General features: G+C 31.1%; 3 protein-coding genes and 1 long non-coding RNA gene across 4 annotated transcripts; 2 read left to right on the forward strand and 2 right to left on the reverse strand.

Moving 5' to 3' along the window:
* The first annotated feature begins 2,050 nt into the window (after positions 1 to 2,050).
* On the forward strand, positions 2,051 to 5,379 carry LOC130660071 (uncharacterized). The gene is made up of 3 exons (XR_008987821.1): positions 2,051 to 2,184; positions 4,329 to 4,394; positions 5,117 to 5,379. It is a non-coding gene; the product is annotated as an uncharacterized LOC130660071 (long non-coding RNA).
* On the reverse strand, positions 3,213 to 4,358 carry LOC130658414 (uncharacterized). The gene is made up of 4 exons (XM_057461076.1): positions 4,185 to 4,358; positions 3,984 to 4,081; positions 3,742 to 3,879; positions 3,213 to 3,545 (listed from the first exon to the last, which is right to left on the reverse strand). Exons 2-4 carry the CDS (start codon positions 4,033 to 4,035, stop codon positions 3,274 to 3,276), a joined length of 462 nt encoding a protein of 153 aa, XP_057317059.1. The 5' UTR covers positions 4,036 to 4,081; positions 4,185 to 4,358; the 3' UTR covers positions 3,213 to 3,273.
* Positions 5,380 to 8,599: 3,220 nt separating the features above from the next.
* LOC130661179 (uncharacterized) lies at positions 8,600 to 10,254 on the forward strand. Its single transcript, XM_057461090.1, has 4 exons — positions 8,600 to 9,269; positions 9,350 to 9,450; positions 9,551 to 9,676; positions 9,849 to 10,254. Exons 2-4 carry the CDS (start codon positions 9,399 to 9,401, stop codon positions 10,106 to 10,108), a joined length of 438 nt encoding a protein of 145 aa, XP_057317073.1. The 5' UTR covers positions 8,600 to 9,269; positions 9,350 to 9,398; the 3' UTR covers positions 10,109 to 10,254.
* A 2,032-nt stretch (positions 10,255 to 12,286) lies between these two features.
* Positions 12,287 to 13,341, reverse strand: LOC130662566 (uncharacterized). The gene is made up of 3 exons (XM_057433317.1): positions 13,122 to 13,341; positions 12,913 to 13,041; positions 12,287 to 12,705 (listed from the first exon to the last, which is right to left on the reverse strand). The coding sequence occupies exons 1-3, from the start codon at positions 13,171 to 13,173 to the stop codon at positions 12,434 to 12,436; spliced, it is 453 nt and encodes a 150-aa protein (XP_057289300.1). The 5' UTR covers positions 13,174 to 13,341; the 3' UTR covers positions 12,287 to 12,433.
* Between the last annotated feature and the right edge of the window lie 214 nt (positions 13,342 to 13,555).

Consider the following 13,555-nt stretch of genomic DNA (forward strand, 5'->3'; position numbering starts at 1 on the left):
CTGCAATTTTATTATAATTTTCTTGTTGATAAATTGGTGCATATGGATTTATCTAAGGGTCAAAAGTAGTTTTCTTTATTGGAACGTTTTTAACTTTGTGTATTTAGGCTCTCAACATTATCAATAAATTGTACAACATCTGTGATACTTAAGGAATTGCAATGTCAATGTAATAGATCACGTTTATATAACCCGATTCGAATTACAAACACCTGTGAAAACGAAGTTATTTAATCTAACAAACGTTTATACAGGGTAATGGAAACGATTTACCCATGAACTGAACTATATAGGCAACGATACCAATAAAGCTACAAGATTATGTTACATTCTTTTTGAAAGATAGGCAAGTCATTCACTGAATGATTCATAATAAAAATTGATTTTATCAGTGCTGAAACCTTATCTTTCTTATCACTGCGCTACATTCGGGCTGTTTAACTTACGTAACAGATAATAGATAATGACAATCACCTAAGATTTATGTGCTCCTTATGTGTCACTAGACATATGGTAATACATATAACGTAGGTCTTTTGATGGTTCCTTCTTTTTGTGTATTTATCCTGAATTTTAGATATTCATCTCCACAATGAGTCTATCATTGTCCGCCTAGCTATATACAAAATAAATAGGTTTAATTTCGCATCAAAAATTAATTGCTGCAATTAATACTGCGCATGAAAATTTTTGTGACATGTTTGTGACTTTTCAATAAAAAATAAAATGTTTTTTCTCCCTTTCAAAAAGGTTTTTACCCGAAAATCTTAAAATGACACGCTATTATTTAGACAAAAACATGTTACTGCTAAGCAAAATCTGAACATTTAGGAAGTGTAATTTTAATTGTTCCCTCCACATGATGTTGCAAAATTGTGTCTTTGCCATATAATTTACCCCGTAGTGAATAAAATTTTATGATGCGCAATATTGCATGGAAACTTACAAATATTAATTGCTCTTTGTTCAAAGAAGGAAATGGCTCAGACCGCATCGATACCTGTTTAATAAACAAGTTTGCCGGTAAACAATTTAATTTCCTAAAATTAATTTACCTGCTATATACTTGGGTTTCGTAGGATTATATCTATTAATGTGCTGATAAATTGTAAGAAATATTTGGGGAAACCATTGTAAAGTCAGGAAATCATATTGTGTTGATTTTCCGTAGGAAATTATCACGTGGTTGTTGTTGTCGTAAGTAACGCGCAATCTCTACCACAAAATATTTTAGACAGTAAGCAGCAAAATAAAACATAAACAGCTGAGTCATTTTTCTCTCACCTTTATATAATATGGTATGTTGCTTTTAGTATATATACAAAAACACGCCGCCATAACTATGCATCATACATTAAATTCGAACTTTACATAATGAATACCATTTAAATTTATAATTTTACTTAGAATCGGTTTTAAATAAACGACTTTCCCAGTTAAGGTTACAGCAAAGGCGGAAAATACATAAATTCTTACTCTGTAAAAATTCGTTTTAGCTCTGTTCTTGTTACATAACAGATAGGATAATTATTAAAGGACGTTGGAAATAGACTAATATTTAGTACGCAATATGTGTTTCATGCTTAGTTTAAATGACCGCTTGCAAAAGCTTACAAAGAAGTTGTTGTCTTGTAATTTATTTAATTGTCTCTCCCACAAAACTTACAGTGTAGCGCAACGCATTTGTAAGATAGATATTGGTTGATAAGCACAGTATTTATTTACCGGTGCTAAGAAATATTATCATCGGTCAACGTATCGGTCTTTCAAGCTGGTATTCCGGAATTATAATTTGAGCCTCCGGTAGTATTTTTCTGTAGTGTATTTTCCTGTAGCACAAATTAGCAGAACAATTTATGCTGTATTAATAATAACTGTGTACCCACATTCAAATTAATGTGAAAGAAAATGTTAAACAACAAACTTTCTAAACTATTGCTTCCGTGACATAATTTTGCTTTCGTAGCCAGATTTATGATTACCATAATCAAGATAACTTTTATTGTCATTTTTAACTGATTATAATTTCAGTAGTAATTATTCAAAGAAGGGAAGAAGGAAGTTTAAACAACCCTTCTACTGATAAGACGATTTCGGCAGGCAACCAAGTCATACTTCCTTGCAGGGAATAACATTCTAGCATCATATAAATTTTCGACATCGCATATGACCAAGTCCGCTGGAGTAAGTTTGTTTGTTGTTGTTTCAAGTTAGTGCATTTCAATCGAGTCATTTGCCCGTGGAAAATTACACAAGTTTACTGAGCCACAGGTTTTGTCTGTTGTTCATATCCAGGGAATGGTTTTTCATTCTTACTAAGGACAAAATAGTTATTTGGTTTTAATTTTGAACAAAATACAGCTTACCTTTCAAAATTTACGAAGTGGTGCATTATAGCTTGTCTTATCCATTTTAATGTATCGCCAGTTTAAAAAAATCATGCATAACGGCATGCTGAATATGCTATTGTCAATTGTTATGCATTTAAAAATTGGAAATATCAATATTGGGTGAAGTTGATTTGCCTGTAATAACTTTTAATTCATTTTTTCCAAAGTTTAAGTAATTTTTCACTAGGGTATATGTGTTTAAATTTGTAAATTTTAATGGGTTTGGTGGCGTAAGCTATTTAAACTGTTTTGAAACACATATAATATATTTACATTCAATTAACGCGTTGTCTACAATCTTTAAACTACCTTTTGCTAGCAACCTTAAAAATCATGAATTTTGTCTCCATAAGTGCTTATATGACCACAGAACAGGCTAAGAACATGATATCTTAACTTGCATTGTTAGACTTAAAGTTTAACAAATGTCAATAATTTGAAGATGCTAGCACAACACCTTTTATTCGCTTCCAAAGATTTCGAATGTAATGTGGATTGTTATTTCCTGCGCGGTTGTTATAATACGCGACTAGTTTGTGATGAATACTCAATATACGTTTCCACACAATTGGCTCCTGTTTGAACAAATGTATGCTACATGTGAATATTAAAGATTACCAAAACCATTAATAGAATTTTTTACTGATCTATCGCCATATAATTTGGAGACTGGAAAGATTGATGAAAGAATTCCCTTGTGGTCTAATTCTTCTAGTAGTTCAATTTTAAGTAAATTTCATTGAATTTGCAAGCTTCTTGCTCTGCATTGACCTCTTTAAAGTAAGAAACACACAAAATATAACAGCGTTTACTGTGAACGGATTTTTTTTTCTTTTCACTTTTAAAACAAATAGTGCTTACAAAAAAATACATTTATAGAACTTCAAGGTACAGGAGGTGTAATAATAACTTGAAGTCGGTTTTTGATAACAAGAAGTCTGGTTTTCACGCCATTCAATACTCTGTTTGAAACTTGATCATTTCCCAGCATTAGATTCAAACTTCTAGCTTCTTGTACACTTGCCACAAGTCCACAATCAAGTCTTCGGTTGATGATTTCAAGTCGAACGGTAATATGATCTATTAACTTGCAAGTTTGATTTATCTGCTGCTGGACACCAGTCAATTTGAGACTTGCAATGAAAGGATTCAGGACTATAATTAAAAAAGTTAAAATTGCGTAAAATTTGATTAAAAAAATTAAACTAATTTATCTCTTCAATCTAAAATTTCAAATATTTTAACTTTTTGATATTTTTTGTCTATAATTTACAGGATAGGAATTGAGAAGATCACTCCTTAACAAGCAGCATATACATAAAAAAAATAATCAACTTTAAGTTATACTTACATGGGATGATGTTGTCGCAAACCACGATATTTTCATTTCCGCTTGACAAGATTGCTGAAATTTCAGCATCTTGTGGTTTTGTTGGGACATTAGGAATGTTGGTGCAATTAAGAGAATTAGAAGTTTGTGCATATGACACTATAAATGAAATTTATATTAGGTGTAAAATAAAATAGAATTTTTAATGAAAGAATTTTATACGTCTTATTTAAAATACATCAAATCATTTTAATTTAAAATACCTGATGCCAAGCACAGCAGTACAGAGGAGATCCAAAAACCAACTTTATACATGTTTGATATCTCGATTTGATTTAAATTTAAAAAGCAGAAATTGATCCTATAAAATATTTAGGTAAATAATTACATTAAACATTTTTTTATACTTTTCTAAGTTATTGTCAACCATTATTAAAGAAATTGCACAATATTGTATATCTTACCTAATGTCTGTGTTGTCTTCAAGCCGATTGTGAATAGATTTCCTGATCTGTTCCTTTTATAGTTTTTTTACGTTTAAACGAGAAAAACAAAATAATTAATGCAATTTTTGTTACAATGTAACAATTTAAATTTAATTTTATTAGGTGGGAAACAGTCTAGACGAAATTCGTTGTATCATCAAACCAGCAAACATCCCAATCACAGGAAATGTAAGCCAATTTTGTTCGTGTGTTATGTAACTGACACATCATGTAAACAAATCAATTTAAAATGTACGATAAGATCTGTAGATACAGTGCGTTAATAGCCCTTTTACGCATGTAATTCATTCCTATCGTTATAAAATAGCTTGCCTAGAAAGAATAATAATTGTCGTCGTAGAACAATTCAAATTGTTAGCGTATATAAATATTCATCTGGTATGACGTATGACGTATGCCAAGTTTTTTACTAATGGGACAAACATTTTTTGGAGCGTAAATGTGTTAATAATTTAGACTGGGATTTTTTGGGCGATACAATATTTTTCTTCATTTATCGAATCAGAGTTTTACACTGCCCAACCATCTAACCAGCATTTCTGATTTTAAAAACACCTTTGATTTATAAGTATCCACTTAATCTGCCCACAGCCATGATATGTTTGAAATACCTTGGAGTGAATAGGTGTGAGTTACACTATGCTTGATACCCTAAAACATATTTAAATTTAGAGTTCTATCCCGAATATTCACACTAACAACTACTGTAAATGATAGGTTACATTTTGTACGATAAATGCATTTAAATGAAATAGATGGGAAATACAGGATAAGATTTTAGGCATATATGATATCACATGAGGAATAAAGAGATGCTTTTTAATCGTTAATTCTATATAGTTCTATTTATGCCATATTAGCCTTTTGTTTCTATTAATAATCATTTTCAGGTAAAAACGATAAATGCATTTCAAGGGATCACCTGATATTTACGTCATGTGATGTAAAGTTGTTTGCATGTCGATGCACCCGAACAATCACTGTTACACCGTCAAGGAGAAGAAAATACCCTTAGTGTCTAAAATTAAGAAAACTACTTTGTAATACTTCTTTCTTTATTTTCTCTTTATCCAAGCATTTTTATCATATATTTTTGCCATACGTTCGTCACCTTTCTACTATAATTTTTTGTATATCCAGAGCGAACGTTAGTTTACACTGTTAATTTTCAGGCCTAAATATCCAAAAATAACCCTTAGAGAATTAATGATAAGCAGTTAAAGTACTATTATGACATTTATGGAGTTAAAAAGATGGCAAGAAATGTATTTTGCTTGCCTATGCTGACTTTAACAGAAAAAAAGCTTCCTTTTGGCAGGCAAAATCGATATGAAGTTTTGTGAACATTGTTCTTAACTTAATCTTTAAAATACTATAAAAGATATGAGTATGCGTTATCTTGCTTCTCTGGTTATTTTGTACGGATTATATTTAACACTTCTTTTAAATCAGTTACCTATAAAGAAACAAACTTCTTCTTGTTGGTTGACCTAAGCTGATTAATGTATGTTAACTTCTGTTAAGTTAAAAACACAATTGACGTGTGTAGACACGCGTATTACGTTTCAGTCAATTAATAATTATTGGTTCATAACGTCAATCACTTTTCCAATTTAAATAATGGGAATATTCTCTGCACGTATATTTATCACTTATGTAATCATCACAGTCTAAGAATCAGAAACAAACGTTTAATCAATATTTCAATTTGCTAAGGGTTTTTTATCATGCATCAAATTGTTGCAGATGAGTTATAGGAATTGATAGGTTGAGGGAAGGGAATGATATGTAGTGTTTTTAATCACACTCATCGTCGGCAGTTTGTTTGAATAAATTTATGTAAAATTTTAAAAACCCATTTAGTTACTAAAGAAATTGAGAATATATTTGGATTGCATCATCAACGACTCGTCTGGTCACAAAAATTACTCTAAAATTTGTTTATCTATTTTGTTCATTTCATACAGCAGATTAGTCAAAGCAATCTATAAAATCGTGGGCCTGGAGTGAACGTCAAATGTTAACGAAATATTATGGTTTAAAGGAGTTTTCAGCCGTTGGATAAGAAAAAACAGAATTTATTATTACTCATTTGAGTTCTATGAAGTATACATGGTTTTTCTGCTTAAAATACATCCAAATAAAAGATTAACTATAACATATATACCATATACTGTATACATACAACACGTAAAATAAAAACACAGAATAGAATAGACTAAAATCTGGAAATTTAAAGCAAAAACATGTAAAATAAAAGCCTTATTGCCCGATTAAATCTGGTATGTGTGGCAAAAACAACTGACCAGAATAATGCACAGGGTTATGAGCCGTTGGTAGTAAGAAACAACTTTAGGATATTTTAGAGAAGAATAAACACATGCACTATGCCTACAGAGGCTTAATTATTACAGATGACTAGCTGTATGACTTTTATTCACTTACTTCGGTAGGATAGTGTCAGGGAGGTTGTGTATGTACTAAAGACTTTACATAGACTGACAGCTACGACTATTGTATAGAACTTGGTAAGTTGAACAAAAGAATTACAAAAATATTGGGGTTTTGCACACAGTAAGAGTCGAAACAACAGGTTAATCTAGCATTTCCAGATCCAGAATTTATCCTAATTTATTTTTAGTTATTTAAGCGAGGGCGAAAAATCGATCTTCATAACATCATTTCTAAAGCAGCAAGTGAAATGCAGTTGATTTACAAATCTAAGTAAAAAAATATTAACGCTAAACAAACGTTGTAGCGCACAAAACACTTATTCTTATTACTATACTTCGTTTGTTTAGGAAGTATTGCATCTTATCTTTGTCTCTCACAAACAAACACACGTAGCGCGCTATTATTGAGACGTTAAATACGTTGTTCACGTAACTAAATTTGTTCATTGCAATCATGTTGTGTTGTTTTTTGTCGTGTTAATTTGCGTAAACATATTAATTGCACTAGTATTCTTGGTATATGACATTTAGGTAAAGTTCCATATTCAATTGATGTTAAATATTTAAGGAATTGGCAGTACGTGATATTTACATAATTACTAGTTAATTGATAGTTTAGCCAAACTATATTTGGAATGTTGACAACAATTAATTTAATTGGAAACGTAGCGCCTCCATAACAGTGTCATTAATATAATAAAATAAAAAGTTAATTGAGTTTTGTCTGTCTGTTTATGATTTTATGCACATAGGCTATATACTATTTATACTATTTATTATTTTATCAAAAGTTTATAAAGCTATGGAACGAAAAGTTTGAAATACGAAATCTCTAAATTTCTTTTACTTTTAAACCATGTGTGATTAAAGTTTTCAACAACAGGAGGCCAAAATTATTTCAAACTTTGTTTCCACATAATGATCCATTTCATATCAACTTCCTACTTCCTACTTCCTAATTTACTTCCTAAGTTCGTAATGCAGGCAATAATTGGAGGTTGCTATAGAAATATAAGAGGGATTACCTACATGAATGGTGGTCAATGATTTGGTAATTACTTTGTTATTTCATTTGCCCTATCGCATTTATATATTTTCGAAAACACCGTACGATGTATTATGTAAGAGCTGTTTGGACTAAATTAGGGTTTTATTACATTAGCCATAGCATGTAAGAAAAATGTAATTCAAAAAAAAATTTTTTTTGAAATAAGAAGGTCAACATTTAACTTAAATATCAAATCATTTTGATGATTCCAATTGCTTTCTATGGCACGTTTCATAAGCATGCCATTTGTCCTTATTGATTTGTTTGAGCAGGTGTAATTGCTACTTGCTAAAAATTTTTCTAAAAAAACCATCTTACTATTGTGAACATTTCGTCGTTTTGGTCCGTTAAGAACTTACAAGAACACGGAACTGGCGTATTATTACATGGATAATGCCAAAATGCAGGTAGCAGATGTCAAGAAAAAAGGATTTCTCGTGAACGTTTAAAAACAATTTAATTTTGCAGCAAACTTAACCCTTGTTGATCGCAAGGCACAGACACTTGTGAGGTATCATAGACATATTCCTTATCAATAAAAATATTTAAAAACTAATATTTAAACTTCCTCATACAAGTATAATAAGAAACGTCTAACTGAGAATTTTTTTCTACGATAGTGTTCCTCCGATGTATGTATTGATGCAAATACATAGAGGCTATAAAAAACAAAATGCAATTCGGTGAGTACTTGCATGCACAATTCAAGAGATGCCTTATTAAATTGGCAAAAAACAAAATTAGCGCGAATTTTGTGAATTTGCGTTATTAAATATATTTTGATAAAGTACAACAAAAATTTCCCGGATGTTAAAAAAGTGACTATATATTTAAGTAAATATATAGTAAATATATTGTAAAGTGTAAATGGGCTTTTCTTAAATCCAGTTTCATTACAAAGCTTTATTAAATCTACTTCATGAATTTTAAAGTTGGGGGTAAAGTAATAAGAATTTAGAACCAATACTCTGCAATGTGTTGCTCTTAGTAAGAATAATATATTTCGACTTTTATAATTTACTTTAAGCGTATTAAACTTTTCAAGGATTGGATTTAGTGGATTTTTGCAGTTTTTACTGCGTTTTACAGCGTTAAAGATTATATTACATAAGCTTTAAGAAACTGTTTGCGCAAAATTGATAAATGTTACATAATCTTAATTGTTAGAAAAGAATTAACAACTTTTATCATTATACTTGTTGCCAAAAATTTCTTTTCCTTCTTATCACCTAATCTATATCAGGGTTGATATCATTATTGGAGCCACGAGAACGCTATCTAAATCATCGATCAAGTGTTATTCAACAAATAATAGAATTTGCGGAGGCTGTTTCTTGGTAAAGCAAATTACAATGTTTTTCTGTTATAGTGTATACAAACAGACCTAATGTGTTCGGCAAAATATAATTTGCAAGGTATCACCCTTGCGGTGTTTCGTTCTACCCACCTAACAACACGTTGCTATAAAACCTTGGCTGATGCAAAGTGTTATCACAGAGAAGCTATCAGGATCAAGTGAAGACGATTCAGGTTAACAGCAAGGTATGCAAAGTGACAAACTCGTAACAAAAATCTATTAAATGCTTCCTGAATTGTTAGTCTTCAAGATTATTTCTTTTTAGATAACTTATTCTTCATTGATTTACCATTCATTTTATTTATCACGCAACAATGCATAAATCCTGCGTTTACATCTTTACTGTCTTGCTGTGTTTGGCATCAGGTATTTTTTACGTAAAACATTACAACAGTCTAGTTGCTTGAAGAGAACGTATTATTTATGAAAATGTATAATCTGTTTATTCAATGTTTTATTATAACAGGGACTTTGGCCCAACTTAATTGCACGAACATACCTCCTGTTCCTAATACACCAGCTGATCCACCAATAACGAGTCTGATAGCATCTGCGAACGAAAATATAGTGGTTTGCAATCAAATAATTCCATGTGAGTGAAATAGTAATTACATTGGTTTTCGTCAAATTGTTATCACGTCTTCTTTTGGCACGATTACTGAAATGTTACAAAGGCAAGAAAAATTATCGAACAAAATGTTACTCAATAGTGACTTGTAAATGTTAGATGTTATAAATTACATATTTGTGTCTTTATATTTCAGTTTTCAATGCTTTTATCGCAAGTGCAAAATTGCCTGGCGTCATTAATCAGATAAAAGAAATCGACGGGGTTTTGAGTCAACTTCAAACACGCATGGAAATCGTCAATCGAAGACTAAATTGTGGGCTTGTTGCTAGTGTGCAGGAAGCACAAAATCTGCAACAAACTTTGCAAAATGATCTAGTTTCAATAAGAGTATTGGCTGGAATACGATCAAGACTTGTAATAATCAGAGGTCAATTGGTGCACATTATTCATTAATTTCAACGTTACATCTTTACTCCTATTAATATCACTTTTTTGTACCTTCCTGTTGTGGAAACTAGCCGTTTTAACGTTTAAAGCATATTTGTTATAATTTAATAACTGTGAACAATATTAACATCAAGGGAAATGGAGTACAAATATGATGCAGGATAAAATTTTTGTAATTTTTTGTTGTTGTCGAATATTAAATTTAAGCGTATTAAAATTTGTAATTTTTTGGTATTTGATTTTAAATATTCATCCAAGGAATGTGGTGTAAATCTGTGCTTAAGATTGGTCATTTTAGCCTTCTAGTAGCATGATAAAATATTAGACTTTGTCTTAGATGCGATACCCACTCTTGTCGTTTTTTAACAAAAAATAACTCCGATTATTCGATTATGCATCATTCGGTGATATCTCTATTTTGGTATGTGTTAGGTATGGTATGTGTTAAGGAGGACATATGTTTCGCCCTCATGGTATATCGCAAGGAAGTAGTATCCTGGCCTCGTCTACCACATGTGCTAGAGAGATAGGATTGGATCGATAGCACAGTTGGTAGAGCAGTCGTTCGGCAAACGAGAGGTGCTGGTTTCGAGTCCCACTAAATCCATCCAAGTCCCACTAAATCTAGGAAGATAATGCGCAGTATTACTTATACTAATATTATAAATGTAATTAACCTATTAGGAAGAATATACCATGTCAAACCTTTAAAAACTGGATTTGGTGGTTTATGTTATCGTAACACAAAATGCATTTTTCGGTTTATTACTTACATTAGAAACACAAAAATATTTTTAAACTTTTAAAACTTTATGCCATATCTCAAGCCCACGTCCATGCAAAAGTATAGCCCGCGGAGAATGGCACGTAGCTTTGAAATTATAGAGTTTGCTTCGTAACTACAAGGTCCTTGGTTCGGTCCAGAGGGCAGGCATGTTTAACAGGTCTCTTTACGACAGCTACAGGTGAACCCATACCATGTGAGAGAAATTGGCTAGGCAATGCCGTTGAATACGTAATGTATGCATTCTAAACGCAGGACTCACATTGATTATAGTGTTTCCAACACTGAAGTGGCTAAATCCTGTATAAATATTCGGAATAAAGAAAAATAAAGCCCTAATATAAGAACACTGTTGCTGTCTCCTGCTAGTAGTATAATTCTTCATCAACAACTTTTCGATTCATTTCAAAATGTTGTTTAATTGAATTCGTATGTTTTTTTTAATTACGCACTATTTACTCTATGTACATTGCCAGGTAACCCTACCTTGGGTGAGAGAGTATTTGAGGTTTCGAAGTAATTCATACACTGAAGGAGTTATAAACATTGTGCATGCACATTTATAAGACAAATAAACGCATGGAAATTTTCACTTAGGCAGAGGAACAATGTAAAAGGAACATATATTTCTTGATTACAGCACAAGAATCAAAGAATATCAATTTCCATTTTCAAGTTTCAACTACATTAACAAAAAAATACCAGCATTTGAATATAAAAATAAGTTAATGAATAATATAATTTCGAATGTCAACAATTATGTGGTATATTACCACATCTGCTATTTTAATAGTCTTGGAAATAGTTTCTTATACCTTATTATGTATTTCATTGTATATATGCAGCACATTGGACATATGAAGTTTATCCCCTATTTCGTTTTATATTTATAACACTTTTAGCATAGACTTTATAGTTTTGAAACGTTTGATAATGATCACGACAATCAAAATATATTTCAAAAGATACATTGAGGTATCTTACTTAAGAATATTTATGCTGTGTCAAATAAAAATAGAGGCATAGATCTTATTATTCTATTGAACGAAATCATAGCATGCATAATGAATAGCTAAGCTCTCTATTAATTTGTGGTCGAAAGAATTATTTCCATGAGCCAATATCTCTACATTTCTTGTAGTTCTCTTTACTCAGACCTCTTGACTTAATTAAGTTTTGGAAAACAGTAGTAAATCATTTTCCTAGACTAATAGAAAAATTGACCAACTTGCCTTTTTTGGTCTAATGTTGTTTTATGAGTTTTAATGGCGTGAGCAGTAGATATACCAAAATGATTTGGGAACATTTGTGCACACGTTGCCTGTAATGTGTACGGCATCTTAATCCTTTTAGACAGTTTATAAACGGGCGTGGTTATTTTTTTTTTTTGGGGGGGGGGATTTCACCATTTTAAAAGCGGCTTGAAATCTTTTATTTTAAAAAGAAAGTAAAATAAACAAACACAACAATCTTTACAGAGAACAAGTTTATCTCCTTTATACTATAAGACAAAGAGTAAATATCAACAAAACTACAAATTATTCAATTCAGGGAACTGCAGGTATAATAATAGCTTGAAGACGATTCTTGATAACAAGAAGTCTGGCTTTCACGCCGTTTAATACTCTGTTTGAAACTTGATCGTTGCCCAGCATTTGATTCAAATTTCGAGCTTCTTGTACGATCGACACAAGTCCACAATCAAGTCGTCGATTGATAATTTCAAGACGAGCGTTGAGATGATCTATTAACTTACATGTTTGATTTATTAGTTGTTCTACACCCGATAACTTGAGACTTGCAATGAAAGGATTCAGGTCTATAATTAAAAAGACATATCTTTATCTTTAGGAAAAGTATCGCAAAAATTATCTGACTATTTTAGGGTAAGAACTAATCAAATAATCTGTTGTTTCAGCTTTATCCATTGTAGGTACTCCTCCATTAAGTTTGTAAAACGGAAAGCAAAAGGATATTTTTTGTCAATGTTAAAAAAAAGATTTGGATCAGCTTGCTTCATACTTACGTGGTATAATGTTGTTGCAAACTACGATATTTTCATTTGCGCTTGACAGTATTGCAGTAATTTCACCATCTTGTGGTTTTGTTGGGACATCTGGAATGTTGGTGCAATTAAGAGTTTGTCCATATGACACTATAAAATAGGAGTATTTTTCACCAAATTTATTATTGATAATTTTTTTTGGAGTACAAAAATTATTTTATTTAACAAACCTGACGCAAAACATAGCAGTACAGAGCAGATCCATAAACCAACTTTATTCATGATTGATATTGTAATTTGCGTTATTGTTGCTTTAAAGAAATGATGTGATGAAAAATTAGATAAGAGATTTCTTGTCTTTCCTTCTTGTCAATCGTTACTTGAGGAAATAGAAAATATTTCAAATCCTATTTGTTTACTCTACCCTCTTTACAACGATTGTGAATATACTTTTTACCATTTGCCTTTTATAGTATTTTTTTAACTTTTTTCGAGACAAATAAAGTAATTAGTGGTTTTTTGTGTCAATATAGCAATTTAAATTTAATTTTTTAGGTGCAAAAATACAAGAAGTCTTAAAGAGGAAAGTAATTGGAAATCGATGTGTCATCTAAAATAATAAATTTTTCGACTGCCAGAAATATAATCCCACCTTGGTTGCGGG

The sequence above is a fragment of the Hydractinia symbiolongicarpus genome, chromosome 1 (assembly GCF_029227915.1).
Source record: "Hydractinia symbiolongicarpus strain clone_291-10 chromosome 1, HSymV2.1, whole genome shotgun sequence".
In the NCBI taxonomy this organism is placed as follows: Eukaryota; Metazoa; Cnidaria; class Hydrozoa; order Anthoathecata; family Hydractiniidae; genus Hydractinia; species Hydractinia symbiolongicarpus.

What these genes read in the sequence shown, in the direction of transcription:
- LOC130662566 (XM_057433317.1), bottom strand. Translation starts at nt 13,173, where the DNA reads ATGAATAAAGTTGGTTTATGGATCTGCTCTGTACTGCTATGTTTTGCG. An exon ending in ACTGCTATGTTTTGCGTCAG is followed by an intron (nt 13,042 to 13,121) that starts GTTTGTTAAATA and finishes CCTATTTTATAG; the next exon opens with TGTCATATGGACAAACTCTT. An exon ending in TTGCAACAACATTATACCAC is followed by an intron (nt 12,706 to 12,912) that starts GTAAGTATGAAG and finishes TTTTAATTATAG; the next exon opens with ACCTGAATCCTTTCATTGCA.
- LOC130661179 (XM_057461090.1), top strand. Translation starts at nt 9,399, where the DNA reads ATGCATAAATCCTGCGTTTACATCTTTACTGTCTTGCTGTGTTTGGCA. An exon ending in CTTGCTGTGTTTGGCATCAG is followed by an intron (nt 9,451 to 9,550) that starts GTATTTTTTACG and finishes TTATTATAACAG; the next exon opens with GGACTTTGGCCCAACTTAAT. An exon ending in TTGCAATCAAATAATTCCAT is followed by an intron (nt 9,677 to 9,848) that starts GTGAGTGAAATA and finishes TTTATATTTCAG; the next exon opens with TTTTCAATGCTTTTATCGCA.
- LOC130658414 (XM_057461076.1), bottom strand. Translation starts at nt 4,035, where the DNA reads ATGTATAAAGTTGGTTTTTGGATCTCCTCTGTACTGCTGTGCTTGGCA. An exon ending in ACTGCTGTGCTTGGCATCAG is followed by an intron (nt 3,880 to 3,983) that starts GTATTTTAAATT and finishes TTTCATTTATAG; the next exon opens with TGTCATATGCACAAACTTCT. An exon ending in TTGCGACAACATCATCCCAT is followed by an intron (nt 3,546 to 3,741) that starts GTAAGTATAACT and finishes TTTTAATTATAG; the next exon opens with TCCTGAATCCTTTCATTGCA.